Here is a 25,915-nt window from a genome sequence, read left to right as displayed (position 1 = left end):
ACCAAAATCCAACAGTGGACAATCCCAAAATCCCATCCTGAATTCCTAATCCAGACTCCAAAGTGGTCAAAAATATTCATTTTTAAACCATGACTGTTGAAAATAAATATCCCATTAAATACTTATGGGAAGCATGGAATGTCCTGATGAAGATGGAAGGGGAGCATCACCAAAATCCAACAGTGGATGACCCCAAGAATCCTGTCCTGAATTTCTGAATTCCTGAATTCCTAAACTCCTAATCCATGCTCCAAAGTGGCTGAAAATATTAATTTATAAACTGTGTCTGTTGAAAATAAATTATAAATATCCCATTAAATTCCATGGGATCCACTGAACGCCCTGAGTTGGAAGGGGAGGATCATCAAAATCCAGCAGCGGACGATCCCAAAATCCCACCCTGAACTGAATTCCAAACAAAGAGCCAAAGCCAGGGAATTGCGTCAATCTCCGTTCATTTCTCCTGCTGCTCTTTCCCTGCAAATCCTGCCCAGGCAGCAGAGCCCGACGCTGAACAGGATCCCCAGGATCACCCCGCTGCCGAGTCCCAGCACCACCTCATAAAACCACAGCATCTCCCAAAAATTCCGCCGCTGCTCCAGCTCCGCGGGGCCGGTGCCGTTTCCCGGCGGCTCCTCCCCGTTGGCCGCCAGCTGCTGCTCCCAAGTCAAGGATTTCTGGAAGTCGAGATCCACCAGATCCCTGGGGATCACCCTGAGGCCGAAGTAAATCCTCTTGACGAGCTGGAAGGAGCTCAGCACCTGCACGTCGCAGCGATAGGTGCCGGAATGCGACTCCAGAGCGGGCGAGAAGCGCAGGGAAGGGCTGGGATTGCGGATGGGATGGAACAGGAGGTCGTTGGTGGTGATGAGCCCCTGGGAGAACCTCCAGGTGTAGCCAAAATTTTGTCCCTCCAGGCTGGCGGCCTCCGGGGAGAGGCAGGTGAGCTGGAAGGGTTTTCCCTCGGGAACGCTGAGGTGCTGGAGGCCGCAGATCCAATCGCTGAGGCAGCGGGAGCGCACCGGGGAACAATTGCGGTGTTCCCCGGCCGGGGTGACCTCGCAGCGCTGCTCCTCCTTCACGCCCAGCCCGCAGGTGACGCTGCACGGCGTGGAGTTCACCAACACCATGGCCCTCAGCCCCAGCGGGATGGGCTCCGATCCCGAGGGAGGCTCCGATCCCGAGGAACGCTCCAATCCCGAGGAAAGATCTGATCCCGAGGGAAGCTCCGATCCTGAGGGAAGCTCAGATCCCAAGGGAAGCTCCGATGCCGAGGAATGCTCCAATCCTGAGGAAAGCTCTGATCCCGAGGGAAGCTCTGATCCCAATTCCAATCCCGAGGAAAGCTCTGATCCCGAGGGAAGCTCTGATCCCAATTCCAATCCCGAGGAAAGCTCTGATCCCGAGGGAAGCTCTGATCCCAATTCCAATCCCAAGGGAAGCTCCGATCCTGACGAAAGCTCCGATCCCGAGGGAAGCTCTGATCCCAATTCCAATCCCAAGGGAAGCTCCGATCCTGACGAAAGCTCCGATCCCGAGGGAAGCTCTGATCCCAATTCCAATCCCAAGGGAAGCTCCGATCCTGACGAAAGCTCCGATCCCGAGGGAAGCTCTGATCCCAATTCCAATCCCAAGGGAAGCTCCGATCCTGACGAAAGCTCCGATCCCGAGGGAAGCTCTGATCCCAATTCCAATCCCAAGGGAAGCTCCGATCCCAAGGGAAGCTCCGATCCCAATGGAAGCGCTGCTGGGATGCACAGGGCGCACAGCAGGATCACCACGATGGGGCTCTGCTCCATCTCCTGGGATTTTTTTTTCATGTCAGGGTTCAACACTCCAACCCCCCGGAATTATTCCATGAAACTTCCAGATTCTTCGGGATGTCTCTGACATCCCACCAGATCTAATCCTTCCACCTGGGACAATCCTCCCAGGTGTGGAGCCGGAGGCACAACTGAAAAAAGACAGCAATGAGTTACTGCATCCAGCAGGGCGGGAATTGCAGGAATTCCATCGGGAAGGTTCTTTGAACAGGACAACAGGATGCCCTGATCCACTGGATCCAATCCGACTGCCCAAATTCCAGCAGTTTTGGGTGTGTTCGGATATTTAAGAGTGAAACTCTCCCCTCTCTGTAGGACTTCCCACATTATTTCAGATGGATTCTATTTCTGATGTATTTCCACTGGAAAAGGAGCGGCTCCAATTTCATTTCCCCGCCAAACTCCTAATTTTCAGCAGGAATTACCGCTGGAATCTCCCAAATAACGCTGTGGAGAGTGAGGAAATCCCAAAAAATCCCAATTCCCCGTGGAGGGCCCATCCAATCCTGACTTCCACAAACACATCCCGGAGTCTGGAGCATTCCCCAAATCCAACCCCAACATTCCAACCTCTATTCGGGCTGATCCATGGGAATCCGGGGCGGTCTGGGCTGGTTTGGCTCCACGCCCACACCAGGCCCTGGAGCTGTTCCCATGGGAGCAGCTCTGATGTCACAGCCCGGGCACAACAGCCCCAAAATTCCAAGGTAGAACCCTCAGGGAAGGCTGAGCAAATCCTGGGAGCTGAGGGCTCCAAGAGAGGCTCCGCATAAAATTCCCAGACTTGGAAGGAGCCACAGGAGTTGGGAGAGCTCCCAGAGCCCTCATTCCCGAGGGATCCCAACCTAAACTTCCCCTGATGGACCCACAGGATTTGTTCCCATGCTGCTACCCCAGGAAAACGCTCGGAGAGGAGATCCCAGTGGGATCCACGCACTGCTCGAGCATCCCAAAAAAAGAATGCACTGCTGAAGCATTCTTCCATGGAAAATCCAGGTTTTTTGATGGAGGAACCCCCCAGAGTTCCATGGAACCACGTTCCCTGTAGTTATTTGCCATAATTTTATGGGAAATGCATCCCATAATCAGGGTCTCCTGGTGGGCATCCCTGGATTCCCACAGGGATTTGGGTTTGCCGAACGTCCGGATTCACTTCCCTTCCTCACGCTCCTTAAACTGAAGAATTCCCAAAACTCCAGGAGGATTTTCCATCCCTCATCCCCCTGGAGCTGCCCTCCCCTCTCAGCTCCCCTTTCCCAGCCTGGCTCTGAGTGAACTCAGGGATCTGGGAATTCCAGACTGCTTTGGGATTTAAATCCCATCGATTCCACCATCCCAGGGTGCTCCAAAACCCCATCCAGCCTGGCCTGGGACACTTCCAGGGATGGGGCAGCCATGGATTCTCCAGGAATTCCATTCTTGGAGCACTCAGGGTTTGGTTTTTATTCCAGATTTACTCCTCTCTCTTCAATAAAACCAACAGAAATTCCTCTAAAAACCCCAAACACGGCGTGTTTGAAGGATTCCCGAATTCCAGCGTGCCAGAAACCCCCAACTTTTCCATGGAAAAGCCAAGATTTACCAAGATTTTAGGAAATGGAAGATACCTCTTTATTTACAAACACAGAACCACCACCACTGCAGGAGCTGATCCAATATTGTACAAATCCAAGGAATAAAATAAGGATGGGAATAAATCGGGAAATAAAATAAGGATGGGAACAAAGTGAGAAATACAATAAAGATGGGAATAAAGCAGGAAAGAAAATAAAGTAAGGATGGGAATAACCAGGAAATAAAATAAGGATGGGAATAAAATAGGAAAGAAAATAAGGATGGGAACAAAGCAGGAAATAAAATAAAATAAGGATGGGAATAAAACAGAAAATAAGGATGGAAACAATGTGAGAAATAAAATAAAGATGGGAATAAAGCAGGAAATGAAATGAAGATGGGAATAAAGCAGGAAATAAAGGAAGGATGGGAATAAATCAAGGCAGGGCATTTACACTGTACAGAAGGAAGCTGATTTTTGGGGTGAATTCAATGTTTTAACCCAACCTGCAGAACCTTGGCCTGTGCATTTTGAATTTGGGGGGGGTCAGGCCCAGAACCCTGGTTGGGTTTGGCATGGCAGAGTCACCCCACAAGCAAAAAGAACCAAAAAATAAAATAAAATAAAATAAAAACAACAACAAAAAAAAAAAAACCAGGAATTTTACACTCGGGGTCATGAATTTCCCAAAATGAAGCCAAGTGTCACCAAAGCTGGGAATGAAAACACCAAGTTTTAAAAAATTTCAAAACCTCTGATTTCCAAAATGTTTTCTCTCTCCCCCCCACCTTTTTCACACCCAGGAAATTTAAATAATTCCTGATAATCCAAAGAATTCCATGCAGGGGAACACTGAGAACAATGAAATTCCAAAGTCTGAGGGGAAAAAAAAAAAAAAAAGGGATTTAGGAATGAAATTTCCTTTTATCAGGATGTTGGTGTGGGATAAGAGGTGCCAGGCTCTGGGTGCTGGGCAGGGAAAGTGCCATTCCTATTCCTCCAGGAAATCCTGAAGGAATAAAAGGTTGGGAATGAGCTGCCAGTTTACATTCTTAACCCAGAAATGGAACAAAAAAAAAAAAAAAAAAAAAAAAAAAAGAACAAAAAAACCAAAACTTTGGAAAAGTTCTGTTTCAGCTCCAAGAAAAAAGATTGGTTTTAATTTATCTCCCAGTGAAGGAGGAGCCTGGATATTCCTGGAGAATTTCCTAGGGAAGAAAAGGAACAAAACCACTGGAGAGGACAGGAGGGAATTCCAGCAGATCTTTGGGAATCACAGGCTAGGGAGGAAAAAAAAAAAAATCATTGGAAAATGAGATTTTTATCTAAAGCTGCTCCTTCTGCCACCGGCAGAGTGGGAAAAATAAACACAAAACCAAAGCAGATTCCAGAGGGGCCTCAGCTCCTCACATCCCACTGGAAATTCCTGAAAATCTGAGCTGGGATCAGCAGCTCTGCCCTGACGAGCCAGGGAAAAGCTGGGCAGGAATGGGCTGAGCCAGATGGGAATTCCCAACTGGAAAAGGGAGGCTTGGCAGGACACGGGCAGGAATCCAAATCCACGCTCTGGGGAGCTCTTCCATCCGGGAATGATGAGAGATTTTGGGAGATAAAAAAGTGGAGAAGCTCAGGAGTAGCAGGGAAGGGGCTCAGGTTGCTTTGGGTCAGGGATTTGTCCCAAAAAATTCCCAAGTGGAGCTCAAGTCCGAGCCTTCTCCAGATCCGCGGAGAGGCAGCAGGAGGACGGAGCTGCTCCCCTTTCCAGAGTCATTCCTGCCCCAAACCACTCCCTGAATCCATGGAATTCAGTCTGTGCCAGTCCTGACTGGGAATTCCACAGCGTTTCCATACTGGGGAGCCAAGAGAGGAAAGGAGACAGGGAGAGAAGGGAGAATCTTCATAGCAACTCTGAGATTGCACCACCTGCTAAAGAGAGCACAGATGGAAAAATGAGATTCCAGCCCCACCCAGAGGCTCCCAGGAACCAAGAGAGCCCCACGTGGAGCAGGAAAAAAAAAAATATATATATATAAATAAATAAAAGGGGGAAAAAAACCCGGGAAATGCAGGGGGGAATAAAAAAAAAAAATGGGAGAGGGTGATTTTGTAGCTAAAAAAAAAAAAAAATCAGAAATTTTCAGCAGCGCGAGGCTGCTCGTTGATGGCTCTGGGATTTATTTGAGATTCTGGGCTCAGAAATTCTCTATTCCCAAATTTAGCTGGTGTCAAGCAATTTGGAATTCCCAACATTTCTGAGCAAAAAGCCAAAGAGATCGAGCCCTACCTGGCTGAAAGCAGAGCAGAGGATTTTATTCTGAAAAATGATGGAATTGCCCTTTTTTAAAATTTATTTATTTTCTTTTTTTTTTTTTTTTTTTTTTTTTTTTGACTGACTTTAAGACAAAACTCGGGATTTTCAACATTTTCTGCCGGCACAAGAGAATGAATTATTTAATCCCAGTCCCAACCATGCAGCTCCCACATGGAAATCCCAAAGATTTTCCAGGAAAACTCCTCTGGAGAAACAGCAGAGCTCACGGAATTCCCAGCAGGGATGGGAAAAGGGAGCCTGGATCCAAATTCCATGGGAATCTGGAATGTGCTGGAAGCCCAAATTTCTTGGAATTTTGGTTACAAGGCACAAAGACAACAAAGGGAAGAGTGGAATTCCAGGGAATTCCGTGGGTTTGGGATGGATTCTCTCCTCTCCCAGCGTGGCTCCAACAGAGATTCCAGCACTGGGAATCTGCTGGATCCTCCCCAGGCCAAGGATTCCATGAAAATTCCAGGATTTTCATGGAATGTCCCACTTTGGGTGGGAAAGGACCTTAAATCCCATTCCATGATCAGGGACACCTCTCCCCATCCCAGAATGCTCCCACCTCAATCCTTGGACATTTCCAAGGATTCTTCTGGGAACTCCCTCCCCATTCCAGGCAGGAATTTTTATTTTTTTTTTTTCCCCAATTTCCCTTCGTCCCAAACTTGCATGGAAAACACCTCCAAGGCTGCAAAGCCTAAAAGCAGATTTTTAGGGAGCTCCGCCACCTCCATTTGATGGGAAAACCGAGTGGAATTTTGAGTCTAAATAAATTTTTTGTTTTCTTTTCTTTCGTTTTTTTTTGGTGGAAAAAAATTCCCAAGCTGGCTCAGGAATCTCATCCCATCCCAAAAGAAGCAGGGAAATAAATCCCAAGAGTTCCCTGCACCAACAGCAAATCCACATCAAAATCCTTCCAAAAAGGAAGGGAAAAGCAGAAAAAAATCAGGAATGGAGTTTGGCTGCTTGGAACATTCCAGAAGGATTGGGAATGGGAATTCCCAGAGAAGGGAGGGAAAAAAAAAAAAAAAAATAAAATCCAAGCTCCAGAGAAAACAAAGAATTCTCTGTTCACAACAAATTATTTTGGTTTTTCCAGAGGAAAGGAGGAATCAGGGAACAGCAGCTGAGTACAAAGTCACAGTCAGCACCACCCCGGTGAATTAAAAATTAAGTGCTAATTAAAAAATTCAAGGTTCATTAGAAATGAAAAGCTAATTAAAAATTAAAGCCTTTTTTTTTTTTTTTTTTTTTTCCCCCCCCTGAGCATTTTTCCCTGCTCGTCCAACACAGAAAATTCCCAGGATCCAGCAGTGTTTGGAATTCCAAGGATTGGAATTCTCCTTGGAAATCCCAAATATTCAGGATCCAGACCGTGATCCTCTCTCATTTCTGTTGTTAATGACATTAATTAACAGCGAGGAAAGCAACAATTAACGTGAAATTCATCTCCAAACCAGCTTTGGGAAGATCCTGCCATCCTTGAAAACGCCCTAAAATCATGGAAAACCACCCCTCCCCCCCCCCAAAAAAAAAAAATTCCAATCAAATCCCACCCAAACCCCACTCGAGGATGCTCCTGGAAAATTCCAACTCTGGATTTTATTTTATTTTTTTTTTTTTCCTCAGCTGGAAATATTCCTAGAAAACATTCCCAAGTTTTGTTTTTTTTTTTTTTTTGTTTTGTTTTTTTTTTTTTTTTCCATTAAAAATTCCCATTCTTGGAAATAACAAGGATCAGGACAAGCAACACCAAAGAGCTGAGCAGAAATGGGAGGGGAATTAAAAAAAAAAAAAGAAAAAGAAAAAAAAGGGAATAAATTATTCCTGGAAAGTCAAAAATCCACGGCAGCAGCTGCTGGAATCAAGGAAATGCAAAATTGGATTTATCAGATTTATTTTTGGAGAGATGGATTTTTTTTTATCCCAAGCATGAGGCTCTGGATTAAAATTATTTAAAATAAAAAAAAAAAATTAATTATCCCTGCAGTTATAATTGTGCTTTCTGTGGAGGAGCTTTTCACCAAAAATAAAAATAAAATAAAATAAAATAAAATAAAATAAAATAAAATAAAAAATAAAGAAGGGAATTGGATAATGGGAAATTTTTGAGACTCAGGGTGGGATTTAATGGAGCTAGGCAGCAAAATATGGTAAAAAAAAAGGGGGGGAAAATCCCAATTTTTTTTCCCTATTTGCAGCAATTGTGAAGGAGGAAAATCCCAAATTTCTCCTGCTGTGCAGCCACTGGGTTAAATGAGTGAATTCCAGTTTAACCCATTAAAATGGGATTATTAAACTGGGATTATTAAACTGGAGCTAAGGGGCATAAATAGATTTTACTCCAATTTAAGAATAAAAAAATCGCCCCCTCCCCCCCCAAAAAAAATCCAATTTTCAACTAAAAAACAAAATAGCAACAAAAAAAAAAAACAAATCCCAAAAAAAAATACAATTTCCAACCAAAAAAAACCTCAAAAAAATCTGATTTTTACCTAAAAAAAAACCCCAAAAAATCCAATTTCCAGCCAAAAAAATTCCCAAAAAATCCAAATGTCGACTAAAAAACCTCAAAAAACTCCAAATTTTGACTAAAAAAACCTCCAAAAAAGTCTGATTTTTACCTTAAAAAAAGCCCAAAAAATCCAATTTTTAACTTAAAAAAACGCCCAAAAAATCCAATTTTTACCTTAAAAAACCTCAAAAAAAAATCTGATTTTTACCCTAGAAAAACCCATTTAAATCCAATTTTTACCATATAAAAACCCCAAAAAAATCCAATTTTTACCTTAAAAAAACCCCCAAAAAATCCAATTTCCACCTTAAAAAACCCCCAAAAAATCCAATTTTTACCTTAAAAAAATCCAATTTTCACCTTAAAAAAACCCCAAAAAATCCAATTTCCACCTTAAAAAAACCCAATTTTTACCTTAAAAAAACCCCAAAAAAATCCAATTTTTACCTTATAAAAAACCCCAAAAAATCCAATTTTTACCTTAAAAAAACCTCAAAAAAATCCAATTTTTACCTTATAAAAAACCCAAAAAATCCAATTTTTACCTTAAAAAAATCCAATTTTTACCTTAAAAAAACCCCAAAAAATCCAATTTTTACCTTAAAAAAATCCAATTTCCACCTAAAAAAACCCCCAAAAAATCCAATTTCCACCTAAAAAAACCCCCAAAAAATCCAATTTTTACCTTAAAAAAACCCCAAAAAATCCAATTTCCACCTTAAAAAACCCCCAAAAAATCCAATTTCCACCTTAAAAAAACCCCAATTTTTACCTTAAAAAAGCCTCAAAAAATCCAATTTCCACCTTAAAAAACCCCAATTTTTACCTTAAAAAAACCCCAAAAAATCCAATTTCCACCTTAAAAAACCTCCAAAAAATCCAATTTCCATCTTAAAAAAAAAACCCAAAAAATCCAATTTCCACCTTAAAAAACCCCAATTTTTACCTTAAAAAAAAACCCAAAAAATCCAATTTCCACCTTAAAAAAATCCCAATTTTTACCTTAAAAAACCCCCAAAAAATCCAATTTCCACCTTAAAAAACCCCCAAAAAATCCAATTTCCACCTTAAAAAACCTCCAAAAAATCCAATTTCCACCTTAAAAAAAACCCAAAAAATCCAATTTCCACCTTAAAAAAACCTCCAAAAAATCCAATTTCCACCTTAAAAAACCTCCAAAAAATCCAATTTCCACATTAAAAAACCCCAAAAAATCCAATTTCCACCTTAAAAAAACCCAATTTTTACCTTAAAAAACCTCCAAAAAATCCAATTTCCACCTTAAAAAAACCCAATTTTTACCTTATAAAAAAGCCCCAAAAAATCCAATTTCCACCTTAAAAAACCCCAATTTTTACCTTAAAAAAACCCCAAAAAATCCAATTTCCACCTTAAAAAAACCCAATTTTTACCTTAAAAAAACCCCAAAAAATCCAATTTCCACCTTAAAAAAACCCCCAAAAATTCCAATTTCCACCTTAAAAAAACCCCAATTTTTACCTTAAACCCCCCCCCCCCCCCAAAAAAAAAAACCAAAAAAAATCCAATTTTGCTTTTCCTTACCAACAACCGAGCTTGGATGTAAAAATCTGAATGAAGCCTGGAAGGATCAGGGGGTGGCAAAGCAAGAATTCCTTACCTGAGAGGGGCTGGCCCAGCTCCGCCTGCACTTTACCCTTGGCTCCTCCTTCCAGAGGTAAAGAACCTCTGTCCCCTTTGTAGAGTTTCGGTTTAAATGGAGAATCTTTGTCTTTACCTTTTGATCCTTTGGGCCTGCCCGCTTGTTTCTTCTTGGATTTACCGTCGCCCTTCACGCCCAGCAGCGGGTGCACTTCTGGGAGAGGGGGAATTTTGGGGTTATGGGGTGTGGTGGGGGTTTAAAATGGGGGGAAATCCAGGATATGGGGTGAGGTGGGGGTTTAAAATGGGGGGAAATCAAAATTATGGGGTGAGGTGGGATTTAAAATGGGGGAAATTGGGGTTATGGGGTGAATTGGGATTTAAAATGTGGGGAAATCAAGGTTATGGGGTGAGGTGGGATTTAAAATGTGGGGGAATCAAGGTTATGGGGTGAGGTGGGATTTAAAATGGGGGAATATTGGGGTTATGGGGCGAGGTGGGACTTAAAATGGGGGGAAATCCAGGATATGGGGTGAGGTGGGGGTTTAAAATGGGGGGAAATTGGGGTTATGGGGTGAGGTGGGATTTAAAATGTGGGGAATTGGGGTTATGGGGTGAGGTGGGATTTAAAATGTGGGGAATTGGGGTTATGGGGTGAGGTGGGATTTAAAATGGGGGGAATTGGGGTTATGGGGTGAGGTGGGATTTAAAATGGGGGGAATTGGGGTTATGGGGTGAATTGGAATTTAAAATGTGGGGAAATCAAGGTTATGAGGTGAGGTGGGATTTAAAATGTGGGGAATTGGGGTTATGGGGTGAGGTGGGATTTAAAATGTGGGGGAATCAAGGTTATGGGGTGAGGTGGGATTTAAATTGGGGGGAATTGGGTTATGGGGTGAGGTGGGATTTAAATTGGGGGGAAATTGGGGTTATGGGGTGAGGTGGGACTTTAAAATGTAGGGAATTGGGGTTTTGGGGTGAGGTGGGATTTACAACATAGGAAATTGGGATTATGGGGTGAAGTGTAACTTAAAATGTGGGGGAATCAAGGTTATGGGGTGAAGTAGGATTTAAAATGTGGGGAAATCCTAGGATTGGGTTCTTCCCAAGATCCCAAACCCTTTGGGATCAGACCCCTCCCAACGCCCCAAACCCTTTGGGATCAGACCCCTCCCAACGCCCCAAACCCTTTGGGATCAGACCCCTCCCAACGCCCCAAACCCTTTGGGATCAGACCCCTCCCAACGCCCCAAACTCTTTGGGATCAGACCCCTCCCAACGCCCCAAACCCTTTGGGATCTCTCTCAACACCCCAAATCCCGGGGCGCTCGCACCCACCGTCGTTGGGGACTCCCTGGAGCTCGATGTTGGTGGTTTTGGGTTTTTTCTTGGGGGCCTGGGGCCCGTCCGAGGAGCCGGGGCGTTTCTTGTCGGGGCCCAGGGCGTCGTCGGGCAGCGCGGCCGGGACGGCGTCGGGAGGGGGCCCGTAGGGATTCTCCTCGGGATCCTCCACCTCGGGAGCGATGGGCAGGTACAGCAGGGCACGGGAATCCTCCAGCTCCTCGTCACTGCGGGGACGGCACGGGCTATGGGATCGGGAACGGGGACATTGGGGACGGGGAGAAAGGGGAATGGGAGCGGGGAGATTGGGGAATGGGATCGGGGAGATTGGGGATGGGGAGATTGGGGAATGGGAACGGGGAGATTGGGGAATGGGGAGATTGGGGAATGGGATTGGGGAATGGGAACAGGGACATTGGGGACGGGGAGAATGGGGAATGGGACTGGGGAATGGGAGCGGGGAGATTGGGGAATGGGGAGATTGGGGATGGGAACGGGGAGATTGGGGAATGGGATTGGGGAATGGGAGCGGGGAGATTGGGGATGGGACTGGGGAGATTGGAGATGGGATTGGGATCAGGGAGATTGGGGAATGGGAATGGGGAATGGGAACGGGGAGATTGGGGAATGGGGAGATTGGGGAATGGGATTGGGGAATGGGAGCGGGGAGATTGGGGATGGGGAGATTGGGGATGGGATTGGGGAATGGGATTGGGATCGGGGAGATTGGGGATGGGATTGGGGAATGGGATTGGGATCGGGGAGATTGGGGATGGATTGGGAATGGGGAGACTGAGGAATGGGAACAGGAATGGGACTGGGGAAAGGGATTGGGGAGACTGGGGAATGGGATTGGGGAATGGGATTGGGGAAATTGGAATCGGGGAGATTGGGGAGTGGGACTGGGGAGACTGGGGATGGGAGCAGGAATAGGACTGGGGAATGGGATCAGGGAATGGGATCAGGGAATGGGGAGATTTGGGATAGGATTGGGAATGGGATTGTGGAGATTGGGGACGGGAGCAGGGAATAGGATCAGGGAATGGGATTGGGGATACTGGGGAATGGGACTGGGGAATGGGATTGGGGAATGGGAATGGGAGTGGGGAAGGGATGGGATCAGGGAGTTTGTGGGGTGGGGATGGGGTGGTGGGGGTGAGGAATGGGGATTTTGGGGTTTGGAGTGGGAGTTTTGAGGTTTGTAACGGGAATTTTGGGGTTTGTAACAGGAAATTTGTATTCCATACTGGTATAAATATTTGTATTTGTAAAGGGAATTTGGAGGTTTGGAATGGGAGTTTTAGGGTTTGTAGAGGGAATTTTAGGGTTTACAGAGGGAATGGTGTGGTTTACAAAGGTAACGTTTAAAGGGAATTTTGGGGTTTGAAACGGGGAATTTGGGGTTTGTAAAGGGAATTTTGGGGCTTGTAATGGGAATGTTGTGGCTTGAAAAGGGAATTCTGGGGTTCGTAATGGGAATGTTTTTTAAAAGGAACGTTGGGTTTTATGAAGGGAATGTTTAAAGGGCAAGTCAGAGCTTGTAAGGGGAATTTTGTGGTTTCCAAGGAGAAGGCTGCGTTTTGTTACTTTTGCAATATTGCAATTTCTAAAGGGAACGCTGAGTTTCAGAACAGGAATGCTGTGGCTCACAAAGGGAACGCTCCCTGAAGGTTAATTAGTGCCTGTTAACGAGTTCCTGGGGTCAGCTCTGCACCTGCTGCAGAAGGCAGCGATGGGATCCACGCTGGTCACATCCACCTCCTCATCCTCTGCTGCATCAGCTCCTGCAGCCAGGGAAAAATGGGAATGAACGGCAGGAAAAGCACCCGGGGCAGCACAAAACGAATCTCAAATGGGGAATGTTACAGCAGGAAAGAGTTCCCTGTTAAAGCATAAAACAAATCTCAAATGGGAAATGTTACAGGAGGAAAAAGTTCCCTCTTAAAACCCAAAACAAATCTCAAATAGGAAATTGTAAAGCAGAAAAAAGTTCCCTGTTAAAGCACAAAACGAATCTAAAATGGGAAATGTTATAGGAGGAAAAAGTTCCCTCTTAAAACCCAAAACAAATCTCAAATAGGAAATGTTACAGGAGGAAAAAATTCCCTCTTAAAGCACAAAACAAATCTCAAATGGGAAATTATAAAGCAGAAAAAAGTTCCCTGTTAAAACCCAAAACAAATCTCAAATAGGAAATGTTACAGCAGGAAAAAGTTCCCTCCTTAAAGCACAAAACAAATCTCAAATAGGAAATGTTACAGCAGAAAAAAGTTCCCTCTTAAGCACAAAACAAATTCCAAATAGGAAATTGTAAGCATAAAAAAGTTCCCTGTTAAAACCCAAAACAAATCTCAAATGGGAAATGTTACAGGAGGAAAAAGTTCCTCTTAAAGCACAAAACAAATCTAAAATATGAAAAGTTAAAGCAGAAAAAAAGTTCCCTGTTAAAACCCAAAACAAATCTAAAATAGGAAACTGTAAAGCAGAAAAAACTTCCCTCTTAAAATACAAAACAAATCTAAAATACGAAAAGTTAAAGCAGAAAAATGTTCCCTGCTAAAGCACAAAACAAATCTAAAATAATTCCCATTAAAGCACAAAACAAACCAAAAATATTTCACATTAAAGCACAGAGAAACCCTAAAATAATTCCTATTAAAGCACAAAACAAACCTAAGTATTTCCTGTTAAAGCAGAAAACAAATCCAAATTATTTCTCACTAAAGCACAAAAAACAAGAATCTAAAACATTAAAGCACAAAATCCTAAAATAATTCCTGTAAAGCAGGAAAAGAACCTAAAATATTTCCAATTAAAGGACAAAACAAGCCTAAAATGATTAATACTGAAGCACAAGACAAACTTAAATATTTCCTATTAAAGCACAAAACAAACCTAAAATATTTCATATTAAAGCACAAAGAAACCCTAAAAGAATTCCCATTAAAGCACAAAAAATAAGATCCACTAAAGCATAAAGCACAAAAATATTTCCTGTTAAAGCACAAAACACACCTAAAATATTTTATTAGAGCACAAAGCAAACCTTAAAACATTTCCTATTAAAGCAGGAAAAAATTAAAAAAAAAAAAAAAAAAAAACAAAAAAATCTAAAATAATTCCTATTAAAACACATAGCACTGCTAAAATCCAATTAATTTAATTTTGGGAGTGCTTTAATAGGAAAAAATTGAACTCTGCTAATAATCCTCATTCCTGTTTTGGTTTTTTATTTTTCACTTTTTTTTTTTTAATGGGATTTTTTTTTTTTCTCTTTGATTTTGATCCTGAGGATCCTAGAGAGGTTGGGAATTCTTTGGGAATTTTTATTTTTTGTTTTTTTGGGGCAGCACCTGTCTGTTCTGGCTCGCTTTTATCCTCATCCTCAATGTCAAATTCTGATTCCCTTTCCTCATATTCCACATTTTCATCCAGCTCCTTGAAATCTGGGGCAAAAGCACTCCAGTTTTCCTGAAAATAAAAAAAAAAGGTTAAAAAAAGGTGAAATAAAGGTGGAAAAAAGGGGAAAAAGGGGGAAAAAAGGGGAAAAAAGGGGAAAAAGGGGAAAAAAGGGGAAAAAAGGGGAAAAAAGGGGAAAAAAGGGGAAAAAAGGGGAAAAAAGGGGAAAAAAGGGGAAAAAAAGGGGAAAAAAGGGGAAAAAAGGGGAAAAAAGGGGAAAAAAGGGGAAAAAAGGGGAAAAAGGGGAAAAAAGGGGGAAAAAAGGGGAAAAAAAGGGGAAAAAAAGGGGAAAAAAGGGGAAAAAAGGGGAAAAAAGGGGAAAAAAGGGGAAAAAAGGGGAAAAAAGGGGAAAAAAGGGGGAAAAAAGGTGTGGAAAAGGTGAGAAAAAGGGTGAGAAAAGGGTGAGAAAAGGTGAGAAAAAAGGTGAGAAAAAAGGTGAAAAAAAAGGTGAAAAAAACCCCAGTTTTAGTTCATGCAAACAGCACCGGATTCCTTGAATTTCAAGGAATTAAAATATCCTGGAGGGGTTTAAAATGTGGATGTGGCACTTGGGGATAAGGGAGAGGAGCTGGGAATGGCTGGAATTTGGGATCTGGGAAGGGTTTTCCAAACTGGATTGTTCTGTGGTTTTGCAAATTCATTGAAATGCTTGAAAAGCAGGGGGAAAAAAAAAAAAATCAGGAAAATAATAATTTTTAAAAGCATCAAAAATGGAGGAAACTGAAATAAAAGCAGTAAAAATCAGGGGGAAATCATAAAAGCAGTAAAATATCGAGGAAAATAAAAAAAAAAGAGAATAAAAAAATCAAGGAAAATCCCATCAAAAGCACTAAAATCAAGGAAAACCCAATGAAAGTAATTAAAAATCAAGGAAAATGCCATGAAAGTATTAAATATCAAGGAAAAATTCACAAAAGCAGCAAAAATCAAGGAAAATCCCATCAACCATCAAGGAAAATCCATCAAAAGCATTAAAAATCATGGAAAAATCCACAAAAACATCAAGGAATATCCCACAAAAACATGAAGGAAAATCCCATAAAAACATGAAGGAAAATCCCATAAAAACATCAAGGAAAATCCCATCAAAAGCATTAAAAATCATGGAAAAATCCCATAAAAACATGAAGGAAAATCCCATCAAAACATCAAGGAAAATCCCATCAAATGCATTAAAAATCATGGAAAAATCCCATAAAAACATGAAGGAAAATCCCATAAAAACATGAAGGAAAATCCCATAAAAACATCAAGGAAAATCCCATCAAAACATCAAGGAAAATCCCATAAAAACATGAAGGAAAATCCCATAAAAACATCAAGGAAAATCCCATCAAATGCATTAAAAATCATGGAAAAATCCCATAAAAACCTGAAGGAAAATCCCATCAAATGAATTAAAAATCATGGAAAAATCCCATAAAAACAACAAGGAAAATCCCATCAAAACATCAAGGAAAATCCCATCAAAACATCAAGGAAAATCCCATCAAAAGCATTAAAAATCATGGAAAAACCCCATAAAAACATCAAGGAAAATCCCATAAAAACATGAAGGAAAATCCCATCAAAACATCAAGGAAAATCCCATCAAATGCATTAAAAATCATGGAAAAACCCCATAAAAACATCAAGGAAAATCCCATAAAAACATCAAGGAAAATCCCATAAAAACATGAAGGAAAATCCCATAAAAACATCAAGGAAAATCCCATCAAATGCATTAAAAATCATGGAAAAACCCCACAAAAACATCAAGGAAAATCCCCTAAAAACCCCCAAAAATTCAGGAATATCCCATTAAAAACAGCAGAAAACCAGCACAGGGAATCCTGGAATGCTTTGGTTTGGAAAGGATCATCAACTCCAGATTTCTCCCTATCCTAAATTGCTCCATTTTGGTTCGGGAGACAATTCCAAGGATGGAATTTTCCAGGAAAAAAACAAACAAAAAATAAAAAAATCTCACTCACCACCTGGTTCTGCGCCCATATGGAAACCACCCCGCTGGAAATGGAGGCGATGATGGGTCGGACGGGATGCCACTGGAATTAAAAGGTGGATTCAAAAAATAAAAATAAAAATAAAAATATAAAGAAAGAAAATCTGAATTAGCAAAAGGAATTGCGCCGGTTGAATTCCTAAAATTCCAAAGGACGCCGAGGGTTGGGATTTTCCTCACTGCCACATCCAGCAGGAGCTCTCCGCGGGTGCCGTGGAGGATTTTCACCAGGTTCCCGATGCTCTTTTCCCAAATGTAGAGCGCGTGCTGCCGGGCAGAGCCCGCCACGATGTACTCGCCGTCCCCCGAGAAGCAGCACTTCTTCCAGGGGGTCCTGCAGCCAGGGAAAAAGGAGGGAAAAAAAAAAAATAAAATAAAATAAATAAGAAATTACATTAAATCAAATCAAAGATTAGGGAAGCGGGGTTTGGGATTTTTTTCAGTACGGTGTTTTTTGTAAGAGTTGGAGGTGAGGTGGGTAAATCCCCGCGGGGAGTTCGTGTCCTCGGAGATTCTCCCAGGCACGTGGGATGTTGCACAGGGAATGTTCCCAGTGGAAAAGGATCCAGTAGGATCATTCATCCAACCACCAGCCCCTCACAGACAGCCAAAATGTGCTCCCAGTGCATCCCAGTCCAAACCCCCACAGCCTTTGGGGTCTCACAATTCCCTGGGGAGCCTTTACCAGTGGCTGAGCACCCAGGGAAAAGGAGCAGCCAGCCCTGTTCCCCTCAGCTGTTCCCTAAATCCAGCCCTGCTCCCTAAATCCAGCCCTGTTCCCCTCAGCTGTTCCCTAAATCCAGCCCTGCTCCCTAAATCCAGCCCTGTTCCCCTCAGCTGTTCCCTAAATCCAGCCCTGTTCCCCAAATCCAGCCCTGTTCCCCTCAGCTGTTCCCTAAATCCAGCCCTGTTCCCCTCAGCTGTTCCCTAAATCCAGCCCTGTTCCCCAAATCCAGCCCTGTTCCCCTCAGCTGTTCCCTAAATCCAGCCCTGTTCCCCAAATCCAGCCCTGTTCCCCTCAGCTGTTCCCTAAATCCAGCCCTGTTCCCCAAATCCAGCCCTGTTCCCCTCAGCTGTTCCCTAAATCCAGCCCTGTGCCCTAAATCCAGCCCTGTGCCCCTCAGCTGTTCCCTAAATCCAGCCCTGTGCCCCTCAGCTGTTCCCTAAATCCAGCCCTGTTCCCCAAATCCAGCCCTGTTCCCCTCAGCTGTTCCCTAAATCCAGCCCTGTTCCCCTCAGCTGTTCCCTAAATCCAGCCCTGTTCCCCTCAGCTGTTCCCTAAATCCAGCCCTGCTCCCTAAATCCAGCCCTGTTCCCCAAATCCAGCCCTGTTCCCCTCAGCTGTTCCCTAAATCCAGCCCTGCTCCCTAAATCCAGCCCTGTTCCCCAAATCCAGCCCTGTGCCCCTCAGCTGTTCCCTAAATCCAGCCCTGTTCCCCTCAGCTGTTCCCTAAATCCAGCCCTGTTCCCCAAATCCAGCCCTGTTCCCCTCAGCTGTTCCCTAAATCCAGCCCTGTTCCCCTCAGCTGTTCCCTAAATCCAGCCCTGTTCCCCTCAGCTGTTCCCTAAATCCAGCCCTGCTCCCTAAATCCAGCCCTGTTCCCCAAATCCAGCCCTGTTCCCCTCAGCTGTTCCCTAAATCCAGCCCTGCTCCCTAAATCCAGCCCTGTTCCCCAAATCCAGCCCTGTTCCCCTCAGCTGTTCCCTAAATCCAGCCCTGTGCCCCTCAGCTGTTCCCTAAATCCATCCTGGCCTTGTGCCCCTGCCCTCCCTCACCTGTGCCCTCTCCTGTCCCTGTCCCCTCTGCTATCCCTGTTCCCTCTCCTCTCCCCTGTCCCTGTCCCCCGTGCTGCACCCTCACCTGTCCCCTGTGCTGTCCCCCGCGCCGTCCCCTCACCTGTCCCCCGCGCCGTCCCCTCACCTGTCCCCCATGCCGCCCCCTCACCTGTCCCCCGCGCCGTCCCCTCACCTGTCCCCTCACCTGTCCCCCATGCCGTCCCCTCACCTGTCCCCTCACCTGTCCCCTCACCTGTCCCCATGCCGTCCCCTCACCTGTCCCCTCACCTGTCCCCCATGCCGTCCCCTCACCTGTCCCCTCACCTGTCCCCCATGCCGTCCCCTCACCTGTCCCCTCACCTGTCCCCTCACCTGTCCCCATGCCGTCCCCTCACCTGTCCCCTCACCTGTCCCCTCACCTGTCCCCCATGCCGTCCCCTCACCTATCCCCTCACCTGTCCCCTCACCTGTCCCCTCACCTGTCCCCTCACCTGTCCCCATGCCGTCCCCTCACCTGTCCCCTCACCTGTCCCCTCACCTGTCCCCCATGCCGTCCCCTCACCTGTCCCCTCACCTGTCCCCTCACCTGTCCCCATGCCGTCCCCTCACCTGTTGACCAGGTCCTGCAGTTTCTGCATGGGCTCTGGCTCGCCGTCGCGGCCGCAGGTCAGGATCTCGCGCCCGTCGTACACGCGGATGATCCGGTCGGCCGTGTTGATCAGGAAGCAGCTGCAGGAAAACGGGGACAAATCATTGAGGAACCAATCCAAATCCTGTCCTGGGGAAAACCCGCGGGGGCTCTGAGGGGCTCTCCGCAGTTTTGGGATCATCCCCGGAGGCGCTCACCTCCCTTTGCGGGCGAACTCGATGGATTTAATGGCCGTGGTGTTGCTGGTCCCTGTGGTCACTCTGAAGGAAGCAACAAGATCCTGAGTGTCTGTTTTTAAGACCAAGATCTGAAGATTGAGCAGACAGAGAACAATCAGTGGCTTCACCTGAAACAGCACCCTGGGAGCCCACCCGGGGACACTGCAGGAGCTGCTGAGACAGAAAGGCCGGGAAACCAGCCCAAAAATGTGTCAAGAACAAAGATCCCAGAATTTTGTGTCAGGCAAAGATCCCAGAATCCCTGAGGTTGGAAAACCCCTTCAGGATCATCAAGCAATCCCTCACCTGTCCCCCAAACCCTGCAGTCATCTCTGCACCTGTCCCTGTTCCCCAAACCCATCCCTGTGCTCCTCACCTCTTCCCTAAATCCATTCCTGTTCCCCAAATCCATTCCTGCTCCCTTCACCTGTTCACCAAACCCATTCCTGTGCCCCTCACCTGTGCCCCAAACCCATCCCTGTGCTCCAAACCCATCCCTGTGCTCCAAACCCATCCCTGTGCCCCTCACCTGTGCTCCAAACCCATCCCTGTGCCCCTCACCTGTGCTCCAAACCCATCCCTGTGCTCCAAACCCATCCCTGTGCCCCTCACCTGTGCCCCAAACCCCTCCCTGTGCCCCAAACCCATCCCTGTGCCCCTCACCTGTGCCCCAAACCCCTCCCTGTGCCCCAAACCCCTCTCTGTGCCCCAAACCCCTCCCTGTGCCCCAAACCCATCCCTGTGCCCCTCACCTGTGCCCCAAACCCCTCACCTGTGCCCCAAACCCATCGGGGTGCCCCAATCCCCACCCTGAGCGCTCAGTGCCCACCTCCAGGGATGGGAAACCCCAAACCCACCATGGCCACTTCCAAAGCCTAACCCACCCACCCCCCTATCCCCCCCCAACCCCTCCCACCATTTTCCATGAGGAAATTCCCGTGCCCTGGTGGCAGCCAGGAATGCTCAGCGGCCCGAGGAGGCCGGGCTGACCTTGCCCTTGGCATTCCCAGTGTAGATGTATTCCCCTCTCCGGTCAAACGAGGCCACCACGTTGAGGTCAGAGTCATCATCCACGGGCAGCACCACATGCTTGGAGTCTGACAGGGTCAGCATCACTGGGGCTGACTTCATGGGACACACCAGCACCCTGTTCCTGCAGAGCACAGGGAACATCTGGGAATTCCCTCCTTTGGAAAGGGTTCCCAGGTTTAGAGCGAAAAAAAAAGCATCAAGATGGACTGAGGAATTAAGGTCTTGGAAAAGGGTTTACAGATTTAGAGTTAAAAAAGCATTGAGATGGATTAAGGAGTTCAGGTCTTGGGAAAGGATTTACAGGTTTAGAGAAAAGAAAGTATCAAAATGGATTGAGGAATTCAGGAGATCCTGAAAAAGGATTTCCACGTTTGGAGCAAAAAAAGCATTGAGATGGATTGAGGAACTCAGATTTGGGAAAGGATTTCCATGTCTGGAGCAAAAAAAGCATGGCACTGTACTGAGGAATTCAGGAGATCCTGAAAAAGGATTCCCATATTGGAGCAAAAAAAGCATCAAAATGGATTGAGGAATTCAGGAGATCCTGAAAAAGGATTTCCACGTTTGGAGCAAAAAAACCATCAAGATGGATTGAGGAATTCAGATCTGGAAAGGATTTCCATGTCTGGAGTAAAAAAAGCATGGCACTGTACTGAGGAATTCAGGAGATCCTGAAAAAGGATTCCCATATTTGGAGCAAAAAAAGCATCAAGATGGACTGAGGAATTCAGATCTCTATTTTTGTTGTCATCTTTCTGGTGCTTAAACAAAACAACGTGAAATTCAGGTCTCCTTTTACTTCCTTCCCACCTCCGAGTCCGTGCAGGAATTTTTAACCCAAGCAGACATTTCCACACTGGCTCACAAGTTCCCTCCCATCCTGATCCTCCCAAAAGCCCCACCCCAAACACAAAACCCTCCCCTCCCCCCCCCCCGAAAAACCAAACGATTTTCCACTTGGGAAATCCAAACAAGCAGCTGTTCCACCCCGCTGGGTAATCCCAGTCTCTTCCCAGGGCACTTACTGGTCCCGGGGGTGGTACTGGACTTTGAGGATGGGCGAGGGGAAGCGGAACCTCTGGTCACAGTCCCCAGACAGCACATCCCACTGGGACACGATGTTGTCGGTGGAGGCACTGACCAGTTTGTGCCCATCCCGGCTCCAGCTGTGGCACAGGGAGGGAATTCCCAAAAAAAAGTTATTTCTTAAAGGGGTCAAATACAGTCAAAGGGGGGAAGAGGTCAGGGAATTCCCAATAGTTATTCCTTAAGGGGGGAAGGAGGTCAGGGAATTCCCAGTAAAATTATTCTTTAAAGGGAGAGAAGGAGCCCAGGGAATACCCAAGAAAGATATTCCTTAAAGAGAAAAAAGGAGCTGAAGGACTTCCCAAGAATGTTATTCCTTACAGAAATCAAATGCAGCCGGGGGGTTAAAGAAGCTCAGGAAATTCCCACTAAAGTTATTCCAGCAGTGTTCCTGCAGTTCCCACTATCCCAGTGGGATTCCAGCAGGATTCCCAGAGTTCTCACTATTCTGGAGGGATTCCTGTGGTGCTCCCACTATCTCAGCAGGATTCCTGTGGGATTCCTGCAATTTCCACTATTGCAACAGGATTCCCATAGTGTTCCCACTATTTCAGTGGGATTCCCGTGGTGCTCCCACTATCCCAGCAGAAATCCAGTAACATTCCCATGGTGTTCCCACTATCCCAGTGGGATTCCAGTGGGATTCCCGTGGTGTTCCCACTATCCCAGCAGAATTCCAGTAACATTCCCATGGTGTTTCCATTATCCCAGCGGGATTCCCATGGTGTTCCCACTATCCCAGCAGAATTCCAGTGGGATTCCCATGGTATTCCCCCTATCCCAGCGGGATTCCCGTGTTGTTCCCGCTATCCCAGCGGGATTCCCGTGCCGTTCCCGCTATCCCGGAGGGATTCCCGTGTTGTTCCCCCTATCCCGGAGGGATTCCCGTGCCGTTCCCGCTATCCCAGCGGGATTCCCGTGCCGTTCCCGCTATCCCAGCGGGATTCCCGTGCCGTTCCCGCTATCCCGGAGGGATTCCCGTGCCGTTCCCGCTATCCCGGAGGGATTCCCGTGCCGTTCCCGCTATCCCGGAGGGATTCCCGTGCCGTTCCCGCTATCCCGGAGGGATTCCCGTGTTGTTCCCGCTATCCCAGCGGGATTCCCGTGCCGTTCCCGCTATCCCGGCGGGATTCCCGCAGCATTCCCCGCTCACCAGAGCGAGCACACGGGGTGGATGTGGGCGCTGATGATCTTGGCGATGCCGCGGGTCAGGAAGTCCCAGATGACGATCCTGCCGTCGTTGCAGCCCACGGCCAGCAGCGTGCCCCAGCGGTTGAAGGTGCACGTCAGAGCCATGCTGATACAGTCCAGCGTCCCGTCCGCCTCCTGCGGGGACAGCAGCACCTCACAGCCGGGCAGGTCCGCTCCGAGCCGGGGCAGACCCGGACAAACCCACTCGGACCCGCCCATACTGGGTCAGATCTATTCGGACCCGCTCAGGCCGACCCCGCTGCCCGGGCAGGGTTCGGGCGCGGCTCCGGGCGGGCAGCGCTTACCTCGGGGTAGTTCTGGCCGAAGGATTCTGCAGAGGAAGGGGAAGGCGGCGCCTGAGCGAGAGCGGCCCCGCCGAGCCTGCCCCGCTCCCGTACCGGCACCGGCACCGCCCGGCTCACCCAGCCCCATTCCCGGCCCTGCAGAGCCTGCCCCGTTCCGGTACCGGCACCGGCACCGCCCGGCTCACCCAGCCCCATTCCCGGCCCCGCCGAGCCTGCCCCGCTCCCGTACCGGCACCGGCACCGCCCGGCTCACCCAGCCCCATTCCCGGCCCTGCAGAGCCTGCCCCGTTCCGGTACCGGCACCGGCACCGCCCGGCTCACCCAGCCCCATTCCCGGCCCCGCAGAGCCTGCCCCGTTCCGGTACCGGCACCGGCACCGCCCGGCTCACCCCGCCCCATTCCCGGCCCCGCAGAGCCTGCCCCGTTCCGGTACCGGCACCGGCACCGCCCGGCTCACCCAGCCCCGCTCCCGGTACCGACCCCCGCTACCTCCTCATTCCCATTCCAGCCGTGCCACTCTCTGACCCCGTGCCTCTCCCCGTTCCCATTCCCGTTCGCACCGAGCAGCTCCAGGTTCTTCGCGCCGCCGTCCCGCCCCCGCCGCCCCCCGTTCCCAGCTCCCTCCCTACTGCCATTCCCGCCACCTGCCGGTCCCGCAGCGCCCCGCTCGCACCCCATTCCTATTCTTATTCCCGTTCCTATTCCCATTCCCGTTCCCTCTCCCGTTCCCGTTCGCACCGAGCAGCTCCAGGTTCATCGCGCCGCCGATCCCGCTCCCTCCGCCGCCGTCGCCGAAGGACCCCGCGGGGGCCTGTCCAGCCCTGCGCCGCTCCGTTCGTCTGACCGCCCGCCGCTCCCTTCCTCCGCCCCCGCCGCGGCTCCCGGCGCCTCCCGGACCGGCTCCGCCCGCCCCTCCCGGCGGGCTCGGGCAGCGGCGCCGCTCGCTCCCGGCGCGGCAGCGGGGCCGGGAATGGTGGCGGGGCCGGCAACGGGCGGCGGGGATCAGGCAGCGCGGCGGACAGCCCCGGCGCGTTGCGCGGAAAGGGCCGGGTGAAACCCGCGGCCGCGCAGGAAGGTTCCGGGGAGGGGGAGAAGCCGGCAGGGGGCATAATAAAAGAGCACCAATAATGAATTAAAATTAATGATTAAAATAATAATTATTATTATAATAGTTAACTAAAATGTAAGGGGGAAGCTGGACTCTTGCTGTTATTGCCTGGATTTCTGCTGGAAAGGACTGCTGCTGTTGGAAAAAAAAAAAGAAAAATAATAATAAAACAAAACAAAACAGAAGTAAGTCTTGATTTTAGGGATAAAAAGCTGAAGAATATCCCAACACCAACTCCAGGCAGGCAGAGAAAATAAACTTGGGATACTCTGGAGATTCCCATATTCCCCCCTAAAAAAACTCCACAGGGAAATTCCCAAAAGACACATCAGGGAATTGTCCAGGATGGGGCCCCAGGAAGAGCTCGGGAACTGAAACACAGAGCTTGGGCTTTATTCAGTTTATTATTTACACTCCTCAATGCACCAGCCCAAAGCCATTCCTGCTTTTCCAGAAGTTTTTCCCCTCCCGGGCTCAACACTGTCTTTGGAAAAGGGGTGGGAATTCTTGGCACGAGCAGCTGGATTGGGATGGGACAGCCAGGAATGCCAGGAGAGAGGATGGATCCGTAGAAAACCACCCTGGAATGGCAGAGTTTGGATCCATAAAAACCCCTCTGGAATGGCAGGAGAGGATGGATCCATCCCCATCCTGCTGGGAATGCTGGCACATCCCCCACAGGTGCAGGGAAGGAACACAAAAAAGCTGGTTTTTTGTTGGGTTTTTCTTTTTTTTTCTTTTTTTTTTTTCCTCCATAAAAAAGCTCCTGAATCCATTTATTGCACAAAGAAAGGAAAAGATTCCCACTAAACCCATCCTCAGCTCCAGGGCAGCTGGAATTTCAGTCAAGGAATTTCACCTGCCCTGGGAATTCCAGGGAGAATTCCCAACTCCCCAGTTCCTCATGGAGCCACCAAGGGGCCCTTCCTGCTCCAGATCAGCCCAATTCCACCCCAAAAATGCAGGAAGCAAACTGGGATTTCCAGGAATTTGGGAAAGAAAACCTTGCCTATGATCCCCCTCTTCCCATATCCCCATTTTTTTAAATTATTCTTTCCAACCAAATTCCAGCCCTGGAGTGAAATTGAGGAGAAGAAGGAAGGATCTTTCTTCCATCCAACTTGAAAAAAAAAAGCTGGAAAAACCTCATTTTTAAAAAACATTCCTGTGCAGACTCAGCCCACTTTAAAACTGCCACAACATTCCCATGAATTCCAAGCCCCATCCTGATTTAAAAGGAATTTTGGCACTTTCCCCAAGGAAAAAAAAATCAGTAATTTTAAGGACTTCTTTTGTGCTGCTACAAAGTGGAACCTCTGAGGAATGGAGCGTGGAATCAAGGCAAGGTTTCTCCAGCCATTCCAGGAAATTTAAGGAAGCAAAGGAGAGGGGGAAAAAAAAAGGAGGAAAAGGTGGGATTAGGGATCATAGCTTATCCAGGTGGGGTTTTCCAAGTCCCCATAGAAAAACACGGAAGCTTTACTCCTGTCCATGTAAACATTTCCAGCTCCTTGGAGCTACCCAACACTTCCTTATCCTAAAGTTTTGTGCCTTTTCCTTCCTCTCTGAGCACTCTGGAATTGGTGCCAATGGCTGAGAGAGGAGCAGGATCCTTATCCTGGAGTTTTGGGAAGGGATTTCCCCCATCCCACAGATCACTCACAAGGCTTGGGGTGGGATTGGCAAAGCCCCCTGTGAAGGGTTTGGATTTTCCATCCCTCGGCAGCACAATTCCAAAGGGATTTGCCATCCCTCGGCAGCACAATTCCAAAGGGATACCGGGGTGGGATTGGGATGGAGCTCTCACCCCCCTGAGCCCCCTCTGAGCTCCTCCCTGTCCCCCTCGGGGCTGCCTCGGAGCTCCACGGCAGAGGCGGGGCTGGAATTGCCAAACCCCGCCGCAATTCCCGAATCC

At 47.4% G+C, this 25,915-nt stretch overlaps 2 protein-coding genes across 6 annotated transcripts; both read right to left on the bottom strand.

The window, feature by feature from the left end:
• Nucleotides 1-443: 443 nt before the first annotated feature.
• On the bottom strand, nucleotides 444-1,913 carry TMEM81 (transmembrane protein 81). Its single transcript, XM_062509342.1, has 2 exons — nucleotides 1,741-1,913; nucleotides 444-1,170 (listed from the first exon to the last, which is right to left on the bottom strand). Exons 1-2 carry the CDS (start codon nucleotides 1,818-1,820, stop codon nucleotides 444-446), a joined length of 807 nt encoding a protein of 268 aa, XP_062365326.1. The 5' UTR covers nucleotides 1,821-1,913.
• A 1,246-nt stretch (nucleotides 1,914-3,159) lies between these two features.
• RBBP5 (RB binding protein 5, histone lysine methyltransferase complex subunit) lies at nucleotides 3,160-23,665 on the bottom strand. 5 transcript variants are annotated; one of them, XM_062509397.1, is made up of 14 exons: nucleotides 23,631-23,665; nucleotides 22,893-22,918; nucleotides 22,550-22,722; nucleotides 21,336-21,476; nucleotides 20,269-20,431; nucleotides 19,258-19,367; nucleotides 19,021-19,140; nucleotides 16,816-16,969; nucleotides 16,607-16,678; nucleotides 14,528-14,645; nucleotides 12,889-12,958; nucleotides 11,172-11,401; nucleotides 9,853-10,047; nucleotides 3,160-5,304 (listed from the first exon to the last, which is right to left on the bottom strand). In XM_062509397.1, the coding sequence occupies exons 1-14, from the start codon at nucleotides 23,647-23,649 to the stop codon at nucleotides 5,276-5,278; spliced, it is 1,620 nt and encodes a 539-aa protein (XP_062365381.1). In that variant the 5' UTR covers nucleotides 23,650-23,665; the 3' UTR covers nucleotides 3,160-5,275. The 5 variants fall into 5 exon arrangements, with proteins under 5 accessions (XP_062365381.1, XP_062365380.1, XP_062365383.1 ...); XM_062509396.1 differs by having other exon boundaries at nucleotides 3,160-5,301; XM_062509399.1 differs by having other exon boundaries at nucleotides 9,970-10,047.
• Nucleotides 23,666-25,915: the final 2,250 nt, after the last annotated feature.

This window comes from Cinclus cinclus, chromosome 27, assembly GCF_963662255.1.
Source record: "Cinclus cinclus chromosome 27, bCinCin1.1, whole genome shotgun sequence".
In the NCBI taxonomy this organism is placed as follows: domain Eukaryota; kingdom Metazoa; phylum Chordata; class Aves; order Passeriformes; family Cinclidae; genus Cinclus; species Cinclus cinclus.
The sequence above is the reverse complement of the archived record's forward strand: the minus strand, read 5'-3'. Positions and strand labels throughout refer to the sequence as shown.

What these genes read in the sequence shown, in the direction of transcription:
- TMEM81 (XM_062509342.1), bottom strand. Translation starts at nt 1,820, where the DNA reads ATGAAAAAAAAATCCCAGGAGATGGAGCAGAGCCCCATCGTGGTGATC. An exon ending in CTGTGCATCCCAGCAGCGCT is followed by an intron (nt 1,171 to 1,740) that starts TCCATTGGGATC and finishes GGGATCGGAGCC; the next exon opens with TCCCTCGGGATCGGAGCCCA.
- RBBP5 (XM_062509395.1), bottom strand. An exon ending in GAGTTCGCCCGCAAAGGGAG is followed by an intron (nt 19,141 to 19,257) that starts GTGAGCGCCTCC and finishes GTTTTCCTGCAG; the next exon opens with CTGCTTCCTGATCAACACGG. An exon ending in ATCGCTGCCTTCTGCAGCAG is followed by an intron (nt 11,402 to 12,888) that starts GTGCAGAGCTGA and finishes CCGTCCCCGCAG; the next exon opens with TGACGAGGAGCTGGAGGATT.